Here is a 23,452-nt window from a genome sequence, read left to right as displayed (position 1 = left end):
CAGATTTCTTTCTTTGGTCAAGGGTAGAAACACCCAAAATACTCATATATCATAGGTAACATAATCCTATTTTTAGTAAAAACCTGAAACAAAGGCAATATGTTTTTAAAAGATGGGGGAAAGTCCTCTAAAGCAATCCCTCTTCTGGACAGTGAATTTGCTGGTTACTAACAGCAGGGGGTGCCAAAGGGATCGCTATTGCTCCCAGGAGATGGCCAGCAGTGGGACTGTCACGGCCTCTGTTAGAAGACCTTAAGCTGAGAAAACGCTGCAGGTTTTCCCCTAACAACCAGGACATATGTGTAAGACTCAGGTGCTCTACAGATGTTAATGGACAAAAACTACATTTTTATTTTAACTAACTTCTAACTGATATTTAGCATCTCCTTGAATTATGAATGCGGTCAACAAACCACAGTCATATGAGCAGTACTGGTGACTCTGTCATGAACAGAAACCACAGATACCATCACAGTACATTACAATTGTTGCAGATTTCTCAAATATCATTTACACTTACCACTACTTTGAAACGAGACGTCAGGAGTTACTGTTAGACCTGCCTCTGGATCTTGTCATTTAATGTATTAATAAAGCCAGTACATATTACTATATCACAAATTTGTTTAATAATTTGATAACTATTTAAATATAATGGAATTCTTTCATACTCCAGTGAATTTTACTCTCTGCATTTACAAACACTTTTCTGAGAAGGGCTTCTGTAGGCTTTACCAGACTACCAAAGGCACAGGAAAGATTAAGAACCTCTGCTCAGTCTAATGGAAGGCAACTAAGAAGAAAAATCAGGTTTGATTTGAACAAAGTTGGAGAGAAAAAGAAGTATTTTAAGTCACAAAAGAGAAGTGGCTGCAATGCACATTTTCAGTTTGGATTCCTTAATGAGAAAGAGGGAAACCCCAAATTTGTCCTTCATAGGCCCCAAAGTACCCCAGTATTTCCAGAGGTCTGGTTCCTAGACATGACATTCAAGATATACCTAATACAATTTGCTACTGCAAAGCAGTCTGCATTTAATCTAGGTGCAGAGGCATAGAATACAATGCAAATGTTGCCCCCAACATCTCTCTGAAAGTAATCATTACATGTTGACTCTCCAGATACCAAATATCATTCATTTGATGAACAAAGCCAAAATCAAATCCAAAATACTAGAAGGTAGAGGTGAGATACTGAGATAAGTAACAGAGTCAATACTTACATTCGAACAAAGAGCGACTCTTTGGATGTCAGACCAGGAGATGAATACTTTTCAACCAAGGCCAAAGTACTGAAGCCAAACTTATGAATGGGCTCGTTGGAATCCAGTGGGGGGAAATCTGTGTCAACCTCCCCATCATCCTCGGCAATATGCAGGCAGTAGGCACTGACATTGTCACTGTAAGAAAAAACAAAAAGGTAAGTGAACACCAAGGTGAGGGAGGGATGCAGAGACCAGAAGATATGGTGTACAGCAAACTGGGTAAAACTACTGTTTTACCAAAAACTACTGTTTTTTACCCCAAAGCCTGGTGATACAGTTAGAGCTCCCAAACCCTACTTCATTTGATAAAGAGAAAACAGATGGCAGCGCAAAGGGGGAGAAAAACAATGTGAAAGGAGAATATTTATACTGCTCTATTCTTTCAACAAATATTTACTGAGCACCTGTTAATAGATAAGACCCAGAACTTAACCCCTTTGATCAAAGATGAGATTGAGTATCAGCCCTCAAAGGAAGCTTAGAGTAGAGCAAAGGGAAAAAGTAAGCACTACATTAGCTATAATATTTATAAATGTAAATAAAATAAATATCATAAAAGAGAGACAAAACTATAAAGGAGGAAACAATTATTTGGAGGGAATCAGAGGCCTTTGATTTATGTTCAGGATTAAGAAAATATCTATGCTCTAGATCAGAAGAAGAACTCAAGGTAACCAAGACAATCTTTACAGTTCTCCTTTCTCTGAAGAGTGTCAGGCTCACTTGGCAGGATCTGATTCCAAACACCAAGGACACTTAACAGAGTAAAAGCAAATGACGCAATTCATCCTGACGCAGATACCTAGCCTTCTCAGCTACTTCTGGACTTGTCTCACTTCCCCAGAACGTCCAGTCAGTACTCCCAGATTCCAGCCTTGCCCAATTTAGAATTAACACTCCTTCTCCTTTGGGGGAAATAAAAAAGTCAATTTGCTGAAAAAGGGTGGGAACCTATACTAACATAAAGAAAATGTAAAACTGAAATCAACTTAAACACTTTAAAATACCCTGCACCAAAGTTGAATTGTGAAACTGCAAATCTGCTAGCATTCAGAAGCAGGAACCTAATAGTTCACAAGGAGGTAGGATTCTAAATTCTGTGGCTTAAATTTGGAGTTTTAATTATATGATTGATGCTTAAATTAATTAATTGCAAAGTGTATGCTAATTGTTTAATTGGTTGCTTGATCTATATAGATCATTTTTTGAATTAAATGAGTTGATTTACAAAGTTTATTGATTGGATGTGACAATGAATTATTTCACTGACTACCTGATTTGCAATTTTCCCAATTAATTCACAAATCTTTAGCTGCAACTCTGCTTATTGAGAGCGAGCCTACTTCAGGTGATCTATACTCAGTCTGTCATGACTAAGAGATATTTATTATATAAAATAGGTAATAAGGACAGATTAAAATTAATGGGAACTGTAAATTTACTAAATGGATGGATCACAAGAAAGTAAGCTGTCTATGTTTGTCACTATAAATTTCATGTATTTGCAATGCTGTTAAGAAACTTAAAATTCATCTCTGAATGGTATGGGAAACTTACCAATCTTTGCAAAAGGTTACCAGCTTCAACACAAAACACTTGTAGAAGGAGAAGAAAGCCCTTCAGATGAGGAAAATATCATGGTGTAGTAGCTAAGGGCTTTGTGTCCAAAGGGACTTGAGTTCAACCTAAGCCCCATTGCTCATGGACTACGTGATTTCAGAGAATACGCTTCGTTCCCTTCAGATTCCAATTCTACAGAAAGGGTACAATCACCTAGAGGGGGTTTTGAAGTTTTGATGAGATAATATATGTAGTGCCTAGCATATAACAGAGGTAAAAAAATAAATGGTAGTAACTATAATAAAGTCAGATGGAAAATAACTTCTATAGTTAGGTCAACCCTTAAAGACAAATTGTGGATGCATATTAGAGCAACAAAGCAACTATGAAAGTGAGCAACATGTTCTATGTGCAAACATCTGTAACTGGAGTGAACATGTCCACCGTGCTCCAGCCTTGGGGCCACTGAGCCTCTGGGATTTTATGAGCAGGGCAGACACTGATGAAGCAAGCAATGGACAGCACAGATTATTTACTGCCGTGTAAATCATCCTGAGGAATGTCTGTGAATCCCTAGCACCACAGAGGTTTCAAGGGCAAATAATAAGTCTATTGATCAAAGCAGAAAGCCAGACAGTGGTATCAGAAGAATTCTGCTTTGATTGTCACAGGATGCCCCCAAATCTCCTCGAAACAAACTCAGCAAATGTCACAGCCTAAGCTCTGAAAGCCAAGACTCAATGTGCCAAGTGCTATTATTCCCCCCAGTTCTTAAATATAAAGTGTGATATCATTTATTCATTCAAAAAACATTTGTAAAGTGCCTACGCTGTGCTGTAGCCTGTCCTGAGCACCGGGAACACAGCAAGGAGAAGAGTGAATAATCCACTCTTTGTTATACAAACTAACGGAAGTCTTTTCTGGGTCTTCAGTAAAGTTTAGCAGTAAACAGTGCTCCACCCCCTATCAACCCTTAATTGAACATCTAAGGGGAAAAAGATGACTAAAATTCCATATTCTATGCATGGATATTGGTTCCTTTGTGCCTTTATAGGGGAATCATTAATAAAAGAAGCTACTGTGATATTCTGACTTCTAAAACTGCTTCAGGACTCCAAATTAGTACTAGTAAAACAGCCATTAGTATCATTAGCTACATTTATTGAGTACCACGTGCCAGACACTGTGCACAGTGGTTTAGACACATAAGCTCCCTGCATCTTCCCATCAGCTCTGTGAGTCCTTTATTATTATTTCTATTTTACAAATTACAAAACTGAGGCTCAGTGAGGTTACTCTTACATGCAAGATTAAACAGCATGTAAGTTATAGAGCTGAGATTCAAACCCAGGCAGTCAAGAGCCCTCACTCCTGACTCCCATCTACTCCTCTGCCTAAGCCATGGTGTGTCAAGATTTCCCAAGGTCCTTGGGAACCTACAATCGTATGGAAATGCTACATATGCTAAAAAGGAGAAGGAAACCACGACATATTATTTATAAAAAATTAGAAGCTTAGAGAGATTTATTTCAACGACATATTATTTATAAAAAATTAGAAGCTTAGAGAAATTTATTTCAATCTCCTCGCTTTTACAAATGGGGAATAGATACCTAGAAAAGCAGAATAAGGTGCCCATGATCACCTAGTTAAATGGTGGCAAAGCTGGTTTTCAGAGAACTCAGGTTTCCTTACTTCTCTTCCATTACTCTTTGATCAAATCAGAAATTGGTGGCATTTTGAAATGGGGAGAGAAAAAAGGGGCAGCTGTGGTCCCTGACTCAGGAATTGGCCAAATACAGACACCTAGAGCTTCCAAAACAACAAAAACGGGGTGCCTCTTCATGACAGTTTGTTGGAAGGAAGACGGGTTTTGCAGTGAGATCTGGTTTTAATGCCAACACAACCACAAACCAGCTATGTGACCAAATCTGTCTGAGCTCCATTTTCTTACCCATGAAAGGCTTTCCTTGATTTCTTTAGGAGAATCATTTGGATCTCTAGGAGAATCCAACTGATTCTCCTCTGTGTTCTTACAGAACTTGGTTGATATTTCTGCATATAACTTACCACACTGCTCTTTTTCTTATTTATGCATCTATGTTCTCCGAAAGAGCAGGGATTCTTCTACTATCTCTGCATCTTCACTGAAGAGTAAAATGGCTGGCATTTAGAACAAATATTTGTTGAATGAATGAATATATGAATGTGTAGACTGAATCACTCTACCCATGAAAAAAACATAGAGGGTATTATTAATGATGTGTGTGTTAACGAGAAGAGGAGAAGTAATAAGCTTTTCTTTTTCTTTTTCTGGCTTGTCACATTGATACCTGTTAGCCAAGCGGGGCTTTCAAGGCAATGCTCATGTATCAGAGATAGCAATTCAAGACAAGGGAAGAAGGCCCAGGACAAAGTGAAAATGAAAGAGGCATTCTTACAGTTCACCAAGATATGAGCACTGGCATCTCAGTTTTTTAAGGAGAAAACAATAAGAAATTATTACAACTATAAAAAAATGTTCAATTACATACATATAAAAAGATTAGAAGAAAAGGGACCAAAAAGTTCATAAAGATTATATTTACATTAAAGCAATGAGCACTTTTTTCTTTCTAAATTTCTGTACTTTCCAGATGTCCCATAATATGTATGTATAACTTTCATTTTCCTTTCTTTATAAAATATTTAATTAAATTTTTGATAAGTGTAATATTAATACATTCTTACTGTAGACAATTTAGAAATATGGAACAGTACAAAGAAGTCTGGGAAATCTCTCACCCCACTACACAGAGAAAATCACTTGTCCTAGAGACTCTGAGCATGGCCTGCCTGATTGGTAAGTGTGCTCATTTTCTCTACTAGGTTCTGGAATTATGGAAGAAATAACCATAACTACTGCATAAGGGTCTTATAAGGATTAAATGACATAACTAACTTCACAGTGCCTGGAATGAAGAAGGATTCTCATTTTGCCAAAATTTCTTCTACCACTTTTAAGCTTCTGATTACACAGAAGCAGAATTAACTATCTAACAGAAGCATGGTGGATAGCAATGAGACAGAGAAACCTAAAAGTCCTGTTTGTGAGTCACTACCAGAGAGAGAAGAATGATCAAAGTGCTAATAAACAAGTACAGGACAACTGGATCCACAAGAAGAGGCTTAATTTTAGAGTTGGGTTGGCATGGAAGGAGCAGGCCCTTTTAGGTACCATGGAGTTTGTAAGAGGACTGGAAGTTTAAGAAATGAGTGGATGCAAAATGGAGCCTGCTGCCAAAGAGAGATCCTTTTGGGGGAGACATAGAGATCTCCAAAGCTTTAATGAGTACAATTAACTGAATTTCCCTTATTCATATTTCATCAAATAAAGCTAAATTTCTTCATTAGAAAAATTTATTGCATTGAATTGTTGACCAATATTCATTTTATGTTCAAAGGCCAGTATGGCTTTTATGAAGAGACAGAAGCCTATAGGCCATAAATAGATGGTATTTAATTCATATATGAAAATTCAGGAGCATTCCAGGAAGCATCCCAGATTTCTACCAAATGTGATCTGACATGTTCATTTCTTATCTTCAGAAAATGCAAAACACACTAAAGTATGAACACAAGACAGATTAATGCTTATTGTTTTTTTTAATGAAAAATAAAAGAATGCATGATTCTGAAATGTCCAGAATGCTCATTACATGAGCTTTGCTGCTTATTTTGGTGACAAGCAATATTAAGAGTGTGTCAGGCATTAGTAAGAGAAAGCTCCTGATGGTTGCAGCTCAGAAGTTCATCTCTTTGAAGTCAGAGAAAAGATTTTTAAGACTCCCAAGATTTCCTTTTCTCTAAAACACACCCCCCCATAAATGGAAAGTAAAACTGATAAATAACATCATAACGTTTGTCAAGCCACAGCAACCTCAGACAGGAATAGTTAAATCTAAATTTCCTGGTAAAGTTCTAGGGAGAAAATGTCCACTAATTTTTAGGTGGAAGCAAGACCTTCATATTGTTCTGAGCTCCTGTTAGGACAGTTTCTATTGCTATGTCTTCAAGTTCCCTGACCACAGCATGCTTCCTCCTGCCACAGCATCACTGCCACACAGTTCCATCTGCCAGGAGCCTTCCCCTGCCAAATGCCCCTGGCATCACTTTCTGAGGGAATTCCTCCCTGGTTCCCAGGTGAGGCTCTCACAAATGGCATTCCTTCCCTGCAGAGCACTTAACTCAGCTTCTAAGCAAACATTATTTGGCTTAATTATTTGCCCATTTCCGTCACTAGGTTGTAGAATTCATGAAAGAGAAACTATGTCTTGTTCCCCTCACCACTGTACACCCAGCAAAATGCCTGGTACATAGCAAACACTCAATAAATATTTACTGAATGCATGAATGAATACAAATGATAAGTGAAATGAGCCAGTTACAAAATGCTATTACACTTGATAATTTCTTCTTCCCCACCAAACTGTAAATTTTTTGAGAGCAGCAATTGCGTTTCTCTTGTTCTCCATTTTATCCTCGATACCCAGGGCCTGGAACTCCATAAATATTTGCTGAATGAAGAAATGATGAGGGACTTAAGTCTTTGAGATTAAGCAGGATATCAAAAGAAGAGTGAGAAAGGCATTTCTAAGGAAACAGCAAAAGCAGATATGGTGCGTGTCAAGAAGCTGCCAGTTAAAGAATGTGATGCGTTAGAATGTACGGGAGCATACCTGGGGGTCAGATGGGAAGGGCACCTTAGGCTGTATTATTTAGGTAAATGGTTCTCAATGATGACTCTAAGGAGTATAAATTAGAAGCAGCAACCTAGAAATGGGAGAAGAGTAGACAGTGGCAGGCATGCAGACAGCAAAAAAAAAAAAAAAAGTGGGGGTGGTGGTGGCGGTGTGGGGAGTATAAAGAATTCAAATTGCAAAGCTGTCAGAAAACGTATAATGTAAAGTCAAATGTTCCTAGATACTTTCATAAGCCCACAAGAGCATCACTGTATCATAGCATGGTACAATCACTTGAGTCATCAAGAAAGGGCTAAATTATGCTACTATTGCTGAACTAATACTAGTATTCATTGCAGTAGTAGCTGCTGGAGTTATAGTATTTAGCAGCAACAGAAACAAACATTTACTGAGCACTTGCCATGTATTTTCTCATTTTATTTTCATAACTACCCTGATAGGAAGTTTCTATCCTCATTTTACACATGAGAAAAATGGAATACACGGGCTGAAGTAATTCATCCAAGATCACCCTAATGGTTAGTGCCAGAATGCAAACCCAGACTATGACTTTGAATCCCACACTCTTAACCACTATGTTACATACTGATTAAGAAGGCAGAGGAAAATGTTAACACATGTTAGTGAGCTTCTATGAAATATTACAAAAATAAAGAAACCTCGATACTGAATGAGATAAACCTCAACTATCTAGGCGGTCCACCAAGTTTCCCAAGGGCTCCATGAGAATGAAGTGAATCCACAGTGAAATCCACTGCATGGCTATATCATGTGCTGGCATACTCTACAGCTGCACTTTCCAAACATGTGGCTACTGAGTCCTTGAAATGTGGCTAGTCTGAATTGAGATGTGCTGTAAATAGCAAATAAACACTGGATTTTGAATACGTGATGAAAAAAACAGAACATTACAAATCTCATTAATAATTTTTATATCAATTACATGTTGAAATGATAATATTTAGGATATAATGGGTTAGATAAAATATATTATGAAAATTAATTTCACTTGTTTTTTGGAAATGTTTAAATATGTGATTACTAGAAAACTTAAAATTGTAAATGTGGCTTACATTTGTAGCTTGTATTATGCATTTTTTCCGGCTTTATTAAAATATAATTGACATATAGCATTGTGTAGGTTTAAAGTGTTGATATGATACACTTACATATTACCAAATGATTACTACCAAGTAGTATCAGCCAATACCTCCATCACAGTGAGAACATCTGGCAACCTTAGCAACTTTTCAAATGCACTGTACTCTGATCCCAAGAACTTATAACTGAAAGTTTATAACCTCTGACCAACACCTCCCCATTCCCCCCACACCCTAGGCCCTGGTAATCACCATTCTAACCTCTGTTTCTATGTGTCCGCTTTTTTAGATTCCACATATAAGTGATATCATACAGTATTTGTCTTTCTCTGTCTGACTTACCTCACTTAGCATCACGTCCTCAAGGTCCATCTATGTTGTTGAAAATAGCAGGATTTCCTTCTTTCTCATGGCTGAGTAATATTCCATTGTGTGTATATATACACCATTATCATCTTTATCCATTCATCCATAGATGAACAGTTAGGTTGTTTCCATATCTTGGCTATTGTGAATAATGCTGCAATGAACTTGGGAGTGCAGGTATCTCTTTGCAATCTTGTTTGCATTTCCTATGGATACATACCCAGAAGTGGGATTGCTAGATCATATGGCAGTTCTATTTTTAATTTTTTGAGGAACCTCCATACTGTTTTCCATAGTGCCTGTATCAATTTCCATTCCTACCAACAGTGCACAAGGGTTCCCTTTTCTCCACGTCCTCGCCAACACTTGTTATATCTTGTCTTCTTGATGATAGTCATTCTAACAGGTGTGAAGTGATTGCATTGCATTTCATTTGGACAGCACTGCTCTATAGCCACAAACTTCCACTCACTGAGCACTGCGATAATCTCCAAAGTATACTACACCAGCTTTGTATACCACAGCAAAATTCTTCAGGTTTTTAGTATCAGTACTTCACCTGTCAGTAGCCTAATGAAGATCAATAGTAAATAAGAGACCAGTGAAATATGTTGAATGTCTAAGGGACACCTGAAAAGAAGGAAAGGAATGGCTATTCTAGTGTACAATGGAGTCATAACACACGACTGAAATCTCTGCATAAAAATTAGGACTAGTCGGGGCTTCCCTGGTGGCACAGTGGTTAAGAATCCGCCTGCCAAGGCAGGGGACAAGGGTTCGAGCCCTGGTCCGGGAAGATCCCACATGCGGCAGAGGAACTAAGGCCGTGAGTCACAACTACTGAGCCCTCGTGCCACAACTACTGGAGCCTGTGCACCTAGAGTCCGTGCTCCACAACAAGAGAAGCCACCTCAATGAGAAGCCCACGCACCACAATGAAGAGTAGCCCCCACTCACTGCAACTAGAGAAAGCCCGCGCACAGCAACGAAGACCCAATGCAGCCAAAAATAATAATAATAAAATAAATAAAAATTTATTAAAAAAAAAATTAGGACTAGTCAAAATTATTCTTAAAAATCCATTAAATTATCTATGAAGTAAAATAAATGTGGTTTTCTGTCAAGAAGAAGTGCATACCTCCCATCTCAAGTTCTTGACAAGGTAAAACCTCACTGAATTTTATGTTTTTCTCTTTTACAAATGGGTGTTCCTAAAAAGATAGTGTTTCACCCTTGAATCTGGTGGAAAAATATAAATTAAGGAATATTTTAAAAAATCTTACAGGTCAGAAATAGATGCACACAAATATAGTCAACTGATCTTTGACAAAGGAGCAAAGGCAACTCAATGGAGAAAGGATGGTTTTTTCAACTGGATATTAAGAAGAAACAAAAAAGAAAAGAAAAAGAAAGAAATCTAGACACAGACCTTACACATTTCACAAAAATTAACTCTAAATGGATCAGAGACCTAAATGTAAAGCACAAAACTATGACACTTCTAGAAAATAACATAGGAGAAAAAGTAGGCAACCTTAGGTTTGGTGATGACTTTTTAGCTATAACACCAAAAGCACAATCTATGAAAAAAACTGGTAAGCTGGAGTTCATTAACATTAAAAACTTCAGCTCTGCTAAAAATGCTGTTAAGAGAATAAAAACATGAGCAGACACCAAAAACAAAGGGAACTAAGAACCTGCAGCCTGTGAAAAAGAGATCCCAAACACAGCAAGTTAAACAAAATGAAAAGACAGAGAAACACACAGCAGGTGAAGGAGCAAGGTAAAAACCACCAGACCAAACAAATGAAGAGGAAATAGGCAGTCTACCTGAAAGAGAATTCAGAGTAATGATAGTAAAGATGATCCAAAATCTTGGAAACAGAATGGAGAAAATACAAGAAACGTTTAACAAGGACCTAGAAGAACTAAAAAGCGAACAAACCATGATGAACAACACAATAAATGAAATTAAAAATTCTCTAGAAGGAATCCATAGCAGAATAACTGAGGCAGAAGAACGGATAAGTGACCTGGAAGATAAAATAGTGGAAATAACTACTGCAGAGCAGAATAAAGAAAAAAGAATGAAAAGATTTGAGGACAGTCTTAGAGACCTCTGGGACAACATTAAACACATGATAATTCGAATTATAGGGGTCCCAGAGAAGAAGAGAAAAAGAAAGGGTCTGAGAAAATATTTGAAGAGATTATAGTTGAAAACTTCCCTAACATGGGAAAGGAAACAGTCACCCAACTCCACGAAGGACAGAGAGTCCCATACAGGATAAACCCTAGAAAAACATACCAAGACACATATTAATCAAACTACTGAAGATTAAATACAAAGAAAAAATAATAAAAGCAGCAAGGGAAAAACAACAAATAACATACAAGGGAATCCCCATAAGGTTAACAGCTGATCTTTCAGCAGAAACTCTGCAAGCCAGAAGGGAGTGGCAGGACACATTTAAAGTGATGAAAGGGAAAAACCTACAACCAAGATTACCCTACCCAGCAAGGATCCCATTCAGATTCGACGAGGAAATTAAAACGTTTACAGACAAGCAAAAGCTAAGAGAATTCAGCACCACCAAACCAGCTTTACAACAAATGCTAAAGGAACTTCTCTAGGCAGCAAACACAAGAGAAGGAAAAGACCTACAATAACAAACCCAAAACAATTAAGAAAATGGTAACAGGAACATACATATCGATAACTACCTTAAATGTAAATGGATTAAATGCTCCAACCAAAAGACACAGACTGGCTGAATGGGTACAAAAACAAGACCCATATATACGCTGTCTACAAGAGACCCACTTCAGACCTAGGGACACATACAGACTGAAAGTGAGGGGATGGAAAAAGATATGCCATGCAAATGGAAATCAAAAAGAAAGCTGCAGTAGCAATTCTCATATCAGACAAAATAGATTTTAAAATAAAGACTATTACAAGAGACAAAGAAGGACACTACATAATGATCAAGGGATCAATCCAAGAAGAAGATATAACAACTGTAAATACTTATGCACCCAACATAGGAGCACCTCAATACATAAGGCAAATGCTAACAGCTGTAAAAAGGGAAATTGACAGTAACACAATCATAGAAGGGGACTTTAACACCCCACTTTCACCAATGGACAGATCATCCAAAATGAAAATAAAAAAGGAAACACAAGCTTTAAATGACACATTAAACAAGATGGACTTAATTGATATTTATAGGACATTCCATCCAAAAACAACAGAATACACTTTCTTCTCAAGTGCTCATGGAAGGTTCTCCAAGATAGATCATACCTTGGGTCACAAACCAAGCCTTGGTAAATGTAAGAAAACTGAAATCGTATCAAGTATCATTTCTGACCACAACGCTGTGAGACTAGATATCAATTACAGGAAAAAATCTGTAAAAAATACAAACACATGGAGGCTAAACAATACACTACTTAATAACCAAGAGATCACTGAAGAAATCAAAGGGGAAATCAAAAAATACCTAGAAACAAATGACAATGAAAACACGATGACCCAAAACCTATGGGATGCAGCAAAAGCAGTTCTAAGAGGGAAGTTTATAGCAATACAATCCTACCTCAAGAAACAGAAACATCTCAAATAAACAACCTAACCTTACACCTAAAGCAATTAGAGAAAGAAGAACAGAAAAACCCCCAAAGTTAGCAGAAGAAATCATAAAGATCAGATCAGAAATAAATGAAAAAGAAATGAAGGAAACAATAGCAAAGATCAACAAAACTAAAAGCTGGTTCTTCGAGAAGATAAACAAAATTGATAAACTGCTTGCCAGACTCATCAAGAAAGAAAGGGAGAACACTCAAATCAATAGAATTAGAAATGAAAAAGAAGTAACAACTGACACTGCAGAAATACAAAGGATCATGAGAGATTACTACAAGCAACTATATGCCAATAAAATGGACAAAATCTTAGAAAAGCACAACCTTCCGAGACTGAACTAGGAAGAAATAGAAAATATAAACAGACCAATCACAAGCACTGAAATTGAGACTGTGATTAAAAATCTTCCAACAAACAAAAGCCCAGAACCAGATGGCTTCACAGGCGAATTCTATCAAACATTTAGAGAAGAGCTAACACCTATCCTTCTCAAACTCTTCCAAAATATAGCAGAGGGAGGAACACTCCCAAACTCATTCTACAAGGCCACCATCACCCTGATACCAAAACCAGACAAAGATGTCCCAAAAAAAGAAAACTACAGGCCAATATCACTGATGAACATAGCTGCAAAAATCCTCAACAAAATACTAGCAAACAGAATCCAACAGCACATTAAAAGGATCATACACCATGATCAAGTGGGGTTTATCCCAGGAATGCAAGTATTCTTCAATATATGCAAATCAATCAATGTGATACACCATATTAACAAACTGAAGGAGGAAAACCATATGATCATCTCAATAGATGCAGAAAAAGCTTTCGACAAAATTCAACACCCATTTATAATAAAAACCCTCCAGAAAGTAGGCAGAGAGGGAACGTACCTCAACATAATAAAGGCCATATATGACAAACCCACAGCCAACATCGTTCTCAATGGTGGAAAACTGAAACCATTTCCACTAAGATCAGGAACAAGACAAGGCTGCCCACTCTCACCACTATTATTCAACATAGTTTTGGAAGTTTTAGCCACAGCAATCAGAGAAGAAAAAGAAATAAAAGGAATCCAAATCAGAAAAGAAGAAGTAAAGCTGTCACTGTTTGCAGATGACATGATACTATACATAGAGAATCCTAAAGATGCTACCAGAAAACTACTAGAGCTAATCAATGAATTTGGTAAAGTAGCAGGATACAAAATTAATGCACAGAAATCTCTTGCATTCCTATACATTAAGGATGAAAAATGTGAAAGAGAAATTAAGGAACGGTCCCATTTACCAATGCAACAGAAAGAATAAAATACCTAGGAATAAACCTACCTAAGGAGACAAAAGACCTGTATGCAGAAAACTACAAAACACTGATGAAAGAAATTAAAGATGATACAAACAGATGGAGAGATATATACCATGTTCTTGGATTGGAAGAATCAACATTGTGAAAATGACTATACTACCCAAAGCAATCTACAGGTTCAATGCAATCCCTATCAAACTACCAATGGCATTTTTCACAGAACTAGAAGAAAACATTTCACAATTTGTATGGAAACACAAAAGACCCCGAATAGCCAAAGCAATCTTGAGAAAGAAAAACAGAGCTGGAGGAATCAGGCTCCCTGACTTCAGACTATACTACAACGCTACAGTAATCAAGACAGTACGGTACTGGCACAAAAACAGAAACATAGACCAATGGAACAGGACAGAAAGCCCAGAGATAAATCCACACACATATGGTCACCTTATTTTTGATAAAGGAGGCAAGACTATACAATGGAGAAAAGACAGCCTCTTCAATAAGTGGTGCTGGGAAAACTGGACAGCTACATGTAAAAGAATGAAATTAGATCACTCCTAACACAACACACAAAAATAAACTCAAAATGGATTAAAGACCTAAAAGTAAGGCCAGACACTATAAAACTCTTAGAGGAAAACATAGGCAGAACACTCCATGACATAAATCACAGCAAGATCCTTTTTGACCCAGCTCCTAGAGAAATGGAAATAAAAACAAAAATAAACAAATGGGACCTAATGAAACTTCAAAGCTTTTGCACAGCAAAGGAAACCATAAACAAGAAGAAAAGACAACCCTCAGAATGGGAGAAAATATTTGCAAATGAAGCAACTGACAAAGGATTAATCTCCAAAATATACAAGCAGCTCATGCTGCTCAGTATCAAAAAAACAAACCCAATCCAAAAATGGACAGAAGACCTAAACAGACATTTCTCCAAAGAAGATATACAGATTGCCAACAAACACATGAAAAAATGCTCAACATCACTAATCATTAGAGAAATGCAAATCAAAACTACAATGAGGTATCACCTCACACCAGTCAGAATGGCCAGAATGGCCATCATCAAAAAATCTACAAACAGTAAAGGCTGGAGAGGGTGTGGAGAAAAGGGAACCCTCTTGCACTGTTGGTGGGAATGTAAATTGATACAGCCACTATGGAGAACAGTATGGAGGTTCCTTAAATAACTACAAAGAGAACTACCATACGACCCAGCAATCCCACTACTGGGCATATACCCTGAGAAAACCATAGGTCAAAAAGAGTCATGTACCAAAATGTTCATTGCAGCTCTATTTACAATAGCCAGGACATGGAAGCAACCTAAGTGTCCATTAACAGATGAATGGATAAAGAAGATGTGGCACATATATACAATGGAATATGACTCAGCCATAAAAAGAAGTGAAATGGAGGTATTTGTAGTGAGGTGGATGGACCTAGAGTCTGTCATACAGAGTGAAGTAAGTCAGAAAGAGAAAAACAAATACCGTATGCTAACATATATATATATGGAATCTAAAAAAAAAAAAGAAAAAAAATGGTTCTAAAGAATCTAGGGGGGCTTCCCTGGTGGCGCAGTGGTTTAGAGTCTGCCTGCCAATGCAGGGAACACGGGTTCGAGCCCTGGTCTGGGAAGATCCCACATGCCAAGGAGCAACTGGGCCCGTGAGCCACAGCTACTGAGCCTGCGCATCTGGAGCCTGTGCTCCGCAACAGGAGAGGCCGCGGAAGTGAGAGGCCCACGCACCGCGATGAAGAGTGGCCCCCGCTCGCCACAACTAGAGAAAGCCCTCGTACAGAAACGAAGACCCAACACAGCCAAAACTAAAATAAAAATAAAAATAAATTAAAAAAAAAAAAAAAAAAGAATCTAGGGGCAGGACAGGAATAAAGATGCAAATGTAGAAAATGGACTTGAGGACACAGGGAGGGGGAAGGGTAAGCTGGGATGAAGTTAGAGACTGGCATGGACATATATATACTACCAAATATAAAATAGATAGCTAGTGGGAAGCAGCCACATAGCACAGGGAGATCAGCTCCGTGCTTTGTGACCATCTAGAGGGGTGGGATAGGGAGGGTGGGAGGGAGATGCAAGAGGGAGGAGATATGGGGATATTTGTATATGTATAGCTGATTCACTTTGTTATAAAGCAGAAACTAACACACCATTGTAAAGCAATTATACTCCAATAAAGATGTTAAAAAAAAAAAAAAAAAGGAAGCAAGCAAGCTATCGTTCAGTAGGTGAATGGAAAAACTGTGGTATATCCATAGAATGGAGTATTAATCATCATATGAAACATGAGCTATCAAGCCAGAAAAAGACATGAAGGAACCTTCAACATATACTGCTAAGTGAAAGAAGCCAGTCTGAAAAGGCTACATATGGAATGACTCCAAGTAGCCTACATTATGGAAAATGCAAAACTACAAAGACAGTAAAAAGATGAGTGGTTGCCAGAGGTGAGAGGAGTGGGATGAATAAATAGAACACAGGGCATTTTTAGGCTGGTGAAACCATTCTGTATGATACAATAATTAGAATTTTACAATACACAAAGTGTACCTAATGTAAACTGCTGACTTTAGTTAATCATAATGTATCAGTATATGTTCAACAATTGTAACAAATGTACCACACTAGTGCAAGATGCCACTAATAGGGAAAAATGAGAGGCAGGAAGGAGATAATGTGGCAACTTTATACTTTCTGGGCAATTTTTCTGTAAATCTAAAACTGCCCTAAAAAATAAAGCCTATTAAAGAGATTTAAAGGTAACCGGCTTTAGAACTGTAAAAAAATTCGAAATAGAAAATAAAGAAAAGAAAGAAAGCATAAAAAACAAAACTTAAACAAGTAGACTGACATGAAACCAACATGTCAGTGGTTATGATAAATGTTAGTAAGATAAACTTCCCTATGAAAAGACAGTGACTTAGACTGGGCCAAAAAGGAAAAACCTCACAAAGGTATTCAACATAGCTAAAACAAAAAGGCAAAGGTAAAAGGCTGAACAAAGATACACTGGACAAGTACAAAGAAGAACAGTGGAAAAAATAGCTCATTGTTACTGAAATAAAGAAAAAGGCAGGACACAATACATAAATAAAACAAATCGGACTGCTTTACACTGAAAAAGGTACAACTCACAATAAAGATATGAAATGCATGAATCTTTTTGTGCACTGATATATATATATATATATATATATATATATATATAGTGGAAACCGCTGAAATCTCAGGAGAAAAATCACACACACACACACACACACACACACACGCAGGAAACTTAATTCATTTCTCTTAATCATTCATGGACCAAAAATAGTCAAAAACTGTTAAAAACATAATAGTAATTAAAAATGCTGATTTAATAAGTATATATTGAATTCTGTAACCTATAGAGAATAATTTTTCCAGAATCTGTAGAATATTTATAAAACATTATTATATAGTAGGCCTCCCAAATATAGATAAATCTCTAAGCAGAAATTTTATAGGGCACATTTTCTGGTCAACATTCAATAAACATAAATCTACATAACAAAGTCAAAATTTAAATATTCAACTACCTAGAGACTGAAATGATTTCATTTAGCTTCTTCCAAATAGATTTTAGTTTCCTCCAAAATCAGTGCACCAAAATAAGCAGGAAATTATCTTAAATACCACACTCCAATCTTGCTCAAGAATTAACAAGTGTTAAGAGTCAAGGAAGCCAAGAATTCCAGCCAATTCTCCATTCCTTCCCAGGGGCCACAGCCTACTTCCATAGACATTTTTCAAGGCACAGAGACAGGAGAACAACCTTCTCAAATAAATAATTTTCTTGAAAGTAAAGGAAAGCTCTCCCATTCATCTAGCAATTTGCCCCGCTGTGAATGAAGAGCTCTTCCACAGGGTCAACCCACTGGAAAAGATCAAGTAAGGATCTATTCCAACACTTAAGTACAAACAAGCTAGAAAGAAAATAACCCTGTACACTTCACTTCCTGACAGGAAGAGATCCCAGGTATTTACTTTATAGACTGTCTTATATCAAACAGAACTGAGAAATCCTCTGTCACATAAGAGGTGCAAAAAAATTTCAAAAGACCATGGCTTCTTTGGAGTCAACGTAATTTTGTAATTCAACATATACTTACAGAGCAACTGTTTTAAAATGTCAGCATGCTAGGTACACTCAGGAATATAAATCTTAATAAGATATACTCAACTTCAAAGGTTTACAAACTAGTACAAGAAATAATCTCTATTTGGAGGGTTCAGAATTGGTAATTAAATTGTTTGAATCTTCCTTAGCCTTACTAATTTTTGGTCTGCTTTGTTTATCAGTTTCTGATAGCAGGTATTGAAATTTCCTGTTCTGACTGTGGATCAGTCAAGGATGCTCCTTAAAATTCCCTTAAAATATTCTGAGACTATGTTACTAGATGCATACACAGTCAGAATTATTGTATTATCTTGGTGGGCTATTCCTTTTTCCATTATGTAGTTTACCAAAATATCCCTATTGATGTTGTTTTTGCCTTAAATTCTACTGTTTGACTCACTGCCACCCTCCTCCCCAACCCCCTTTTGCCAGGTGGAGCTGAAGACTCTGACCCATGGGAAAGGAGATGGCAGAATGTCTGCTTGACAGCTTTTGGACTGAGAAGGAAATAAGGTTCTGTTTTTCTTTTTTCTAATTAAAAAAAGATTTTATTAAGAATTTATTTTATTTACTTATTTATTTTTGGCTGTGTTGGGTCTTCGTTGCTGCACGGGGGCTACTCTTCGTTGAGGCGCGCAGTAGCACCTCATTTGCTCATTGCAGTAGCTTCTCTTGTTGCAGAGCACGGGCTCCAGGTGCACGCGGGCTTCAGTAGTTGTGTCACACGGGCTCACTAGTTGTGGCTCGCGGGCTCTAGAGCGCAGGCTCAGTAGTTGTGGCGCACGGGCTTAGTTGTTCTGCAGCATGTGGGATCTTCCCAGACCAGGGCTCGAACCTGTGTCCCCTGCATTGGCAGGTGGATTCTTAACCACTGCGCCACCAGGGAAGCCCCAAGGATCTTTTGTAAAACAAAGGTTTTTAATTTTGTTGAAGTCCAATTTATCTTTTTTTTTCCTACTGTGGATCATGCTTTTAGTGTCATGTATAAGAACTCTTCATCTAGCCCTCAGTCCCAAAGATGTTTTCCTTTATTTTCTTCTAAAAGTTCTATGGTTTTACATTTTACATTTAAGTTGCAATTCATTTTGAGTTAATTTTATACAAGGCATGTGGTTTAGGTTGTAGTTTATTTTTTTGGCTTATGGATGTCCAACTGCCCAGCATCATTTGTTGAAAAGGCTATCCTTGCACCACTTAATTTGTATGTGCTTTTAATATGAAGACTCATTCTTATCTGCCTTCAATTCCGGGAAATTCTCTGGCATTATCTCTTCAAATATTGTTTCTCTGCTGTTCCCTCTATTCTTTGCTTCACATATGGGAGGCTTTCGATCTTTCCCCCATGTCTCTTAACTTACCTTTCCTTCTTTGTATCTCTTTGTATCTTTGTGTTGCATCCTGAGTTGAATTCATTAGTACTATCTTTCAATTCATTTCCTCTTTAACTGGGCCCAGTCTAAAGCTTATCCAACATACTTTTTTTTTTTTTTAACTTTCATAACTGCATTTTATATTTCCAGAACTTTTAATTGGTTCTTTACTAAATCCACCTCTTGATTCTCATCTGCTCAGTTTTGTTTCACAGTTTCCTAGAAGTTTACCCATGGGTGTTACTCCTTCATCATTTTGATGATTTTAAACATATTTATTTGAAATTTATTTTCAGATTGCTTTATTATAATTTTGTTGGGTGTGAATTTTTCTCCGGATTACTGTCTTTCTTTCTTAGTACTAGTTATACTGGTTTGCTTTGGAATTTTAATTTGCTAGCTCTTCTTGAATAGGAATGCTTCCTCTCTTTTTCTCTCTCCCTTTCTTCCTCTCTCACGCCTCCCTAATGCCACTGTCTTCCATCTTCATCAAAGCAGAGGCCTCCAGTCTAGAGCCAGGTCTTACACTGGCAGCTCAGGGTTCCTATCCTTTGGTGATACTAGGGACACTAGGGATATCATAAACCCAGTCACATCGTGGCCAGGTCCTGGTCACAGTGCTATCTTATTCCTCTGCCACCCCAGAAACACAACTTGAAACGAGCCACAGACCCAGGCAGCTTTGTTCAGTTTCTTTTCATAGGCAGGACAATCCCACCCCAGCTCCTAGTTTCCAGCAGTGAGACTTCCTCTAGTCCCCATCCAGGCATGAAGTTCCTTTGGTTCCTATATCCTCAAGCAGTGTTTCCCACTTTTTTTGACATCTTGGGATACTTAGAAAATAACAGCATGTGTACGGCACACAGATAGATGGATGACTCTGTTCCCTACCCAGGAATGATGGCTGGAGGCTCTGACTACCCTCAGACCACCTAGTTGCCCTGAAGCCTGAGAAAAATCAGTTATTTCACATACTGGTAAACTCATTCACAGCATGTTCCTTTAGAAGTAATGCTCTAAAAGAACCAACTCCCAGCACACTCTGCCTATTTCTGAACTTGGTTCTGTTCCTAGTCCACAGGATGGTTAACTGGTTATTAAAATACAAGTATGTCAACAACATACTCCATTTATCATTACTATGTATTTGAAGCAGAATACAGACTTTAAAGCATGAACTTAAAGGGTCATCAATAACCAGAAGTCTGTGCTTTTCCCTCTGTTTAGAGCACCCTCCTCTCAACTTCTCTGCATCACCTTTTCCTACTCCTTCAGGTTTCTGTTTAGATGTCACTTAAGCAAGGTTGCTTTTCATGACTCCAGTCTCACCACCAAGTACGGGGTCAGATCTTCTCAGGATTTTGCATGCTACTGTATTGTATTATTATAGTATTGTATTATCATTGCCTAGTGTATTGTGTTATTATTGCCTATTATTATTACCTTTGACAATAACCTCCTTGATGGCATAAACTGCCTTTTTCACTTCTGTATTTCCAGATCTAGCACAGTGCCTGTACTAAGCATGAACTCAATAAATATTTTAATATCACCTATAACAGAGTTCCATGGTAAGGACTATAATGTAATAGTGAAGAGTGGGGCTCTCAAGTCAGAAATTCCTGGGTTTAACAAATAACAAATGTTGACGAGGATGTGGAGAAAAGGGAACCCTTGCACACTATTGGTGGGAATGTAAATTGGTGCAGCCACTGTGGAAAACAGTATGGAGGTTTCTCAAAAACCTAAAAACAGAACTACCATATGATCCAGCAATTCCACTCCTGGGTATATATCTGAAAAATAACAAAATACTAATTCGAAAAGATACATGTGCTCCAATGTTCAAAGCAGCACAATTTACAACTGCCAAGACATGGAAACAACTTAAGTGTCCATCAACAGATGAATGAGTAAAGATGTGGTATATATATACACAATGGAATACTACTCAGCCGTAAAAAAGAGTAAAATTTTGCCATTGGCAGCAACATGGATGGACTTGGAGGGCATTATGCTAAGTGAAATAAGTCAGAGAAAGACAAATACTATATGCTATCACTTATATGTGGAATCTAAAAAATACATCAAACTAGTGAATAAAACAAAAAAGAGGCAAACTTACAGATATAGAGAACAAACGTTATCAGTGGGAAGAAGGAAGGAGGGGCAATATAGGGGAAGGGAGAAAAAAGGGTTATTATGGAATTATATGAAATCACGTGTGTGAAACTTTTGGAAATTGTAAAGCACTACAGAATTTAAATAATTGTTCATTCAATTAAAAAAAAATTCCTGGGTTTAAATACCAGTTCTACCACTTACCGTGTAATTTAGAAAAGTTACTTGGCCTCTCTACACTTTAGTTTCCTCATCTGTAAGATGTATGTCACAGTTCAACTCCTATTACTCGTTGTGTAACCCTGGGCAAATTCCTTTGCCTCTCTTGGTTTCGGTTTCTGCATCAAGCAGTGTTCTAAGGATTAACTCAGACAACATACATCAAGTAACTAGCACTTGCTTGCTTCCACTTCACGCTGAAAAGGGACAACACCATAGCTCAGCCTTGAGCACAGCTGCAGACTCAACCCTTTTCTGAGCCTACGTGGTATCTTGGTTGAAAAGGCTTTCTATTGCCATAGGAGCAATAAGGATTATCTTCATATCCACAATTTTTTCAGGCAAAGTGGAGGGCAATGTCATTGAGAACTTGAAAGGGCTTCCCTGGTGGCGCAGTGGTTGAGAGTCTGCCTGCTAATGCAGGGGACACGGGTTCGAGCCCTGGTCTGGGAAGATCCCACATGTCACGGAGCAACTGGGCCCATGAGCCACAACTGCTGAGCCTGCGCATCTGGAGCCTGTGCTCCGCAACGAGAGAGGCCGCGATAGTGAGAGGCCCGCGCACCGCGGTGAGGGGTGGCCCCCGCTTGCCGCAACTGGAGAAAGCCCTCACACAGAAACGAAAACCCAACATAGCAATCAATCAATCAATCAATCAATCAATCTTAAAAAAAAAAAAAAAGAACTTGAAAGAATAATTTTAAGTGCAAATTTAATGTTCCTAAAGGAAACACACACACACACACACACATACACACACACACACACCTGACAGACTGGACCATTCTAACTCAAAATGTGAGAAGAGAAAGTCTCCATGAGAATCCATTTCCAAAATGAAGGCATCCACTACATTTAGCTGTATCCCAAACCCTACTGCTGGGAAGGGCACATAAAACTAGGAGAGGATGCCTGTCAGATAAGAAATTCAAGTATGGGAGAACTAATGCAGCAAACTACTTTAAAGTTCAAGTTATGATGTACAGATATAGAGACTCTACTTTCAAGCACTACGTTTTTAATGTAATAGTTTAATGAGGAATAGAGTCTAGTAATTGAGAGAAAAACTGGTCACTGACTGATAACAAAGAAAACTGTAATTCAGACCAAAAGGAAATAAAGTAAAAATCTTGGCATCAAACAGACTGGAAATCAAATTCTGACTCTGTCATCTCCCACTGGTGTAAACTTCAGCAAATAACTCTCTGATCCTGAGCTTCCTCCTCTGCAAAATGAGGATCATGATGCTCACCTCACAGGAAGTGGGAGAATTAAATGAGAAACCAGGTATGAAGTGCCCAGCACCATGCCCAACTCAAGATTGGTGCTCAACAAACACTAGTTCCCTCCACTACCGCCCATGCTCCTTTTATCAGCAAGCATCATAAAAGGGTTTGGATCCTGCTAAAATGCATTTCCTCATGTCTGGATTCACAAACTTATCAGTCTGCTTTGCAAGCAGACTCTCTGAGATAAGCCTGAGTTACACAGGTCCAAGATCCGGTGAGCAACCTGACCTGGATCAGCGTGGACGTCTGGCTCCCAGGCCAAAGCCCAGAAAGACTGACCGGGCCC

General features: G+C 38.0%; 1 protein-coding gene across 4 annotated transcripts in view; it reads right to left on the bottom strand.

Moving 5' to 3' along the window:
* Positions 1-23,452, bottom strand: part of MAPKAP1 (MAPK associated protein 1) — a 235,563-nt gene that overhangs the window by 107,930 nt on the left and 104,181 nt on the right. For all 4 annotated transcript variants that reach the window (XM_068552244.1, XM_068552245.1, XM_068552247.1 and 1 more), the window contains one exon: positions 1,223-1,399. In XM_068552244.1, coding sequence (XP_068408345.1) covers positions 1,223-1,399 — 177 coding nt within the window. The remainder of the gene's footprint in view (positions 1-1,222; positions 1,400-23,452) is intronic.

Source organism: Eschrichtius robustus, chromosome 10 (genome assembly GCF_028021215.1).
Source record: "Eschrichtius robustus isolate mEscRob2 chromosome 10, mEscRob2.pri, whole genome shotgun sequence".
Classification (NCBI taxonomy): Eukaryota; Metazoa; Chordata; class Mammalia; order Artiodactyla; family Eschrichtiidae; genus Eschrichtius; species Eschrichtius robustus.
This window is presented reverse-complemented; position numbering and strand designations above follow the sequence as displayed.